This window comes from Leptonychotes weddellii, chromosome 15 (assembly GCF_054177405.1).
Source record: "Leptonychotes weddellii isolate Sample4059 chromosome 15, ASM5417740v2, whole genome shotgun sequence".
NCBI lineage: Eukaryota > Metazoa > Chordata > Mammalia > Carnivora > Phocidae > Leptonychotes > Leptonychotes weddellii.
The window spans coordinates 43150199-43156362 of record NC_138383.1 but is presented as its reverse complement, the minus strand read 5'-3'; the positions used below and the strand labels follow the sequence as shown (position 1 = coordinate 43156362).

The 6164-nt window shown below is 61.1% G+C and overlaps 1 protein-coding gene across 1 annotated transcript in view; it reads right to left on the bottom strand.

Annotated features, from left to right (window-relative positions):
* Nucleotides 1-5271, bottom strand: part of ADORA2B (adenosine A2b receptor) — a 21544-nt gene extending 16273 nt beyond the window's left edge. The window contains exon 1 of the mRNA XM_081805658.1: nt 4835-5271. Within this exon, the coding sequence (XP_081661784.1) occupies nt 4835-5169 (335 nt within the window). The 5' untranslated portion in view covers nt 5170-5271. The remainder of the gene's footprint in view (nt 1-4834) is intronic.
* Nucleotides 5272-6164: the final 893 nt, after the last annotated feature.

Sequence of the window (6164 nt, the reverse complement as noted above, 5' to 3'; positions counted from 1 at the left end):
TCTGAAACAAATAGTGCAATATATGTTAAGGAAAAAAAAAAAAGATAGCAGGAGGGGAAAAATGAAGGGGGGGGAAATCGGAGGGGTTGACGAACCATGAGAGACGATGGACTCTCAAAAACAAACTGAGGGTTCTGGAGGGGAGGGGGGTGGGAGGATGGGTTAGCCTGGTGGTGGGTATTGAGGAGGGCACGTTCTGCATGGAGCACTGGGTGTTATGCACAAACAATGAATCATGGAACACTACATCTAAAACTAATGATGTAATGTATGGGGATTAACATAACAATAAAAAAATTAAAAAAAAAAAAAAGAACAAGCCCCTCCTGGGAGTCAAAGAGCTCATGCCCGGGGCAGAAAGAGACCATAACCCGCGACCAGGTAAAGACCTACTTTAGGGCCAAGTCAGTGATAAATGAAGGCAGGGGCCGGGAGAAGCCTCTTCAGACTGGCCCAGGGAAAAGAGCCTGGGCCCCCGTGGGGCTGTGGTGGGCAAGGCGGGGAGGGGACAAGGTGGGTGGGCAGAGGCCAGGTCGTGGTGCCACATTGGCATTTTACTCCTAGGCGCCACGGCCCGGCGTTAAGCAGGGGAATGAGGCGATCTGATTTAAGACTCAAATCCTCGTCTCTGGCAGCATTCTGGAGAATGGCTACGGGGGAGCCGGGGCAGATGAGGCGGGGATCCCAGGAGCTGGCCCGGGGGCCGCTGGGAGGACATGTGTGGTGAGGTCCAAGAAGGGACCGTCAGATTCGACCCACAGGAGGTAAACTGAGCGGAAGACTCGCTGGAGAAGCTCAGGGCGGAGGGCCACAAAGGACTCCACTGGGGGTGGGGGCAGGAGTGGATTTCAGGGCATCCTGAAAGGGCCCCAAGCCTGATGGCTCAAAACTCTTTATCCCCTCAAAGTGCTCGAGGCTAAAGCCTGCAAGCCAGGCGGCAGGGCCGTGCTCCCCGCCAGAGGCTCTAGGGCCCCGAGCCGGCCCGGGCTTCTCCCCGCTTCTGCTGGCTGCCCCCAGCATCCCTCCGGGCCCCACCTCCATGTTCACGTGGCCTCGTCCTCCCTCTCCGCAGGTCTGTTTCCTAAAGAGGTGATGGCATTTAGGGGCCACCAGATAGATAATCCAAGACAAAGTCCTCGTCTCAAGATACAGAGAAAGTACCATTCATTCCTTTCCCACATAAGGGAAACGTCCACAGGTTCTGGGGGGTTAGAACATGCACTCAGGGGGGCCACCATTCGACTCACGACAATGGGAATGGTCTGGAAGAGAAAGAGAACACAGATGCGGAAGAAGGGAGGAGTGTCCCTGGGAAGGTGGGAGGGGTATGACCCAGAGCTGAAATTCTTTCTTAGCTTTATTTTGAAACAACACTAAAGGTGAATCTTCTCCTATGGGATTTGTAGCTCAATTTAAAAAAAGACAAAAAACATTCTGTAAAAACACTCAGAATCCCCTGCCAACTCCTACCATACGGTTGAGTCCGCTAAGGGAGGCTCAGCGGAGTCTGCACTGTCACCCGAGGCGCGGTCCTGCTAAGGCGTCTTCAGGAACTACCTCAGACCGGCCATGGCACCGAGGAAAGGCCTCCAGGTGGCAAAGGGAACAGGGAGGCTGACACGGTCAGAGCAGACACGCCCCCTTCCCTTCGGTGGCCAAGAGATGAATCACATAGTCACCCCGCACCCCCACAGCTCAGCGGGGGGGTTGGGGCCCCAATGGGAACAGGATTAGATTAGGGAGGAAATGCTCTGGCCATGAATTGGCCTGAGGGTGAAGTGTGGGTGGGGGGTGGGGAGAGCAGCTGAAGGCACCCACGCCCCCACCCCTGCCCGCCCCCGCCCTGGGCCTGCAGCGGGGGAAGCACTCCGGGCTCTGCTGTGTGCCCCACGACCGCACCAGTCCAAGTGGACCCTCCACTGGGGCCAACCTCAGAACCGCGTGGACTTGAACTAGAGGAAGCGGCCTTTCTTCTGTGTGTGGGCGTCCCTCACTCTGAAGGCCCGGGACAGTGCCTGGCGTGAGCAGACACTGCTCCTTTTCAAGTCCAGCCAAAATTGTCATGTTTGTGCCCAGCATGACCTTGGGGCTCCCCTTTCCCTCTGCACTGTGATCTCCCCGATGCCACTAAAACACTAGCCTTGGCAACTGGGTGGCAGGTGGGGCCTGCGGTCTCTGTGGCCTTGGGCTGTGCTCACGGCTGGCTGACCACTCGGGCCTCGAACCCAGAGCCTTGGGGCATGGATGCTGTTGGAGCCCGCCACACCTGTGACCTGGGGGGAACCAAGGCCAAGTCCAAGGGCCTGCCAATTCCCCAGTTAAAGATACTGACACTGGAATCTCCTCCCCATACCCTACCCCAGAGATTCTGACCCAGCAGGGCCCTGTAATCCTGCATCTTCGCCTGCTCATAGGGGGCCATACTCCCCAGAAGCAGGAAGTGCTAGCAGCTGAGGGATCTTCCCCCAGGAGGGCTCAGGAGCCCTGAGAACCTGTACCCTCTCCAACCGGTGAGGGTGGGGGTTGGTGCCAGGGACAGGTCAGATGCCAGAACCTTCCCGGGGCGGGGAGAAGAGGCTGCCAGCACACCCTTCTTCCACACCTCTGAACTCTCGTGGGCAGACCAAGAGGCCAGGAAGGGGATGAGCTCTGCGGCGCCTCCCAACTGACCATTCCTCCCACCCTACTCCTGCATCTCCCCCCCACTGCCCTTGGCAAATGCAAAGGAGAAGTTAAGGGCCTGTGATTCACACTGCTTTCCCCTTAACACACTCACACCCATTTTTTTTTTCAAGACCCCGCCCAACACAAACCAGGACAAGAACCAACAGATTTCAACTTTTATGGAACTTCCTGCTCCGTGGGGCACAAGGGATTCTTCCAGTAACTCCTGGTGGTGGTGGGGGGGGGGGTCTCTCTGGGCCTTTGCCTGGAGCAAAGCCAAGGGGCATCTGTTTAATGGGCAACTCAGGCTGGGAGCTTGGGACTGCCTGCCTGCCGGATGCAAACAGTCCCAAAGGCCATCAAGTCACCAGCATGAAGACCAAGAGGCAGGAAGAGGACCCCTAAGAGGCTATACCATGCTGCCCCAAGCCTTGGAAATCTCGGGGCTTGGTCACCTAGTGGAATGCACAAGGCCTCCTGGTCCGATGCCAAGGGCAGCAGCAGGTGGAAAGGCCTGGACACACAGATCAGGCCCACAGCCCGGCAGGAGGTTCCTGTTCCCACTGGGAGCAAGGACACAACCCACAACTCCCAGGTTCAGCATGTCTGCCTGCTCAAAAGGCTTCTAGGCGCCTTCTCCCGGCCAATTCCCTCAAACACATTTCCCTTACAACCACCAATTGACTGCAGACAGATTCTGCCTCCAGAAACGGCAGTATGCTTTCTACCCGCATCCTAAACACCGATCCCACACACAGCCCTGTAAGACAGCCTGATAATGGCACAGTGGAATACGGTGCCAACTCTGAGTTCAAGTCCTGGCGCCGACACTCATTCCAGATGCATCACCCTGAGCAAGGCTCTAATCTCCCTGAGCCACCCCCACCCCTTATCTACAAGATACAGGTACCAACACCTACCCTCTGAATTACAGCAAGAATGAAAGGATAAACGGGTAATATAAACTGCCTCTCAGACTTTGCACACAGTTGGCACTCAATAAATTCCTTCCCTTCCTTCCTGCTCCTGTGACTCAGTTTCCCTTCCCAGCTCCAAACCCAAAGAGATCCATCCGAAGCTCACCCAACTCAGAAATGCCAAAAGGGCCCAGGCAGGGAAGGCAGTAAATAGTATCAATCGGCCCTGAGGTTCCCTGATACTCTTGCTTTCAAGTGCTCAACTCTGAATTCCATCATCAGCTCCCACTGGGGTGCACCCTCAGGGCTGGCTGGCTCCACCCCCTGAAACCTACATTTTTCTCACTGGGCAGTATATTAAATTCTCCCGTTTTCTGAAAGCCTGTTGGCTGGCTCATCCCCAGCCTGCTGGGACAGGGCAGTGGAGGGTCAACAAGGTTACACAACGAGCATGGGGCTCAGAGGCTGTGCGTATTGGCCAACGGGGCAGCACTTTGACTCTTAAAAAGTATATGGAGGGGATCTGGGTCACCATTCAGCAGGCAGGCACAGATGTTCCTAACGTTCCCGAGCGTTAACTGGGTCCTCCTCCCACCCCCTACCCCTGGGCCGGCCTGGCCTTAGTTTTGTGGCAGGTACATTCTGAAGTTGGGTCTTGAGTAGTGTCCATTCTGACAATGCGAAGTCCCAGTGTCCAAAGCTGCCCTGGGGCCTCCCCAGCCTCCTGGACCCCCAGCACTCGGGGGGCGCGTCCGGCCGCTGCTCTGGACCCGGGCCTCGGCCGCGGGCGGCGGGTGGAAGGAAACAGTTTGGGAACCTCGCTCTGGGTCGGCCGCGGGTGACGGGTGGAAGGAAACAGTTTTCGCCACAGAGGAGGCGATGGCATGACCAAACCTCCCGCGCCCGGACCTCCACCCGCCCGCTGGGGGTGGCGCTTTCCCCGAAGTTTCCACCGCGGGCCGGCGACCAGGGACCGCACTCCCCAGAACTCCTAGAGCTGTCCCTACGCAGATCCCCTTAAAAACACGTGCGCAACCGGGGGAGCAGAGGCTTCCCGGATCCGGCCCCGGGCACCGAGAGGGTCTGGGCAGCCCGGGCGCACGTGTCTCTGGGAATGGCCGGCGTCCTCCAGGCTGGGAACTGGAGCTCGGAGCGCCCCGCGTGCGCGCGCCGGCCAGCAACCTGGGCCCGGAGAGGGCGCTCCTTTGCGGGGCTTCGACGCGGCCCCGGGGCGGGGGCGCCGCGCGCCTCACCTGAGCGGGACGTGGATGGCCAGGTACCTGTCGACGGCCACGGCCAAGAGGCTGAAGATGGAACTCTGCGTGAGCACCAGCACGAAGCAGGCGAGGAAGAGGCAGCTGTGGAAGTCGGTGCAGAAGCCCAGGCTGATGGTGATGGCAAAGGGGATGGCGAACAGCCCCACGGCCACGTCGGCCGCCGCCAGGGACACCAGGAAGTAGTTGGTGGGCGTCTGCAGCGCGCTCGACGTGCCCACCGCCGCGCACACCAGCACGTTGCCCGCCACCGACAGCGCGGCGATGGCCAGCTCCAGCGCCACGTACAGCGCGTCCTCCGCCTCCAGCGGCATGGCCGGGCCGACCCAGCCCCTGCGTCGCCTACCCGGGCCGCGCTGGGCGCGCGGTTGCCGCGTGGGCCCCGCCGGGCACGGCCTGAGCGCCCGCACCGCGCGTCCGCCACTCGCGTCTGACCGGCCAGGCTCGCGCGCTCCGGCCCGGGATTCCGGGGGCGGGGCCGCGGGGAGGCGGCGACGCCCATTGGCCGGCGCGCCCGCCCGTCTCGGACCCTTCCCCCGCCCCCGGCGGAGCACCGCCCCTTCTCCCGGGCCGTGGACCCCTTATGCGCCCGCGCGGGGCCACGCGGGGCCACACGGGGCTCCACAGCGCACGCCGGGGCGCGGGCTGCGGCCCCCAAAGCGTCGTATGGTGGCGCTCTCCGGCGAAGTCAAGTTCCCCAACTTTCCCTTAGGCTCCAACTCGGTGGGTGTGTCCCGAGCGGTCGCACTGTCGGCCAACCAACGCGGCGCGGCGCACGCAGAGGAGGGGCCGCCGGGGGGCTTGGGACCCGACTCTCCCCCGGGCGCCCGCCAGTCCCCCCACCCACGCCGCCCAGCCGCTCCACCGCCGGGCGCGGCGCGTTGAGGACCTTGAAGCCCTTTGGGCCTCCCCCACCCGAACCCTGGGCACCCCACTGGTCAGGCAGGGCTCGCCTTGCAAAGTGGACGACATGCCGCAGGGAGGGGACGAGGGGCCTGAACTCGAACGTTCCCACCTGATGTGTCCCTGCGGGTCGCGACACCCCGACGGCAAGGATGGCTCTAGAACGGTGCGGCTCTGCGCCGCCCCTCCCCTACGCCCGCCAGGCTCCCCAGCCTCACCTGCTCCTCTGCCCTCTCGGCCGCTGCACAGGCCGCTCCAGCTGTGTCTTCTACCTTGCGACCTGCTCCACGTCCTTTGTCTACCCCATCCCCATGCCAGTGTTCCCCAGGCCCTCTCTTTGTCCTTCACGCCCACCCTGGCTAAGCTCGGGCTCCCAAGTTGTCACCCATGCGCCTTACACCCTTAC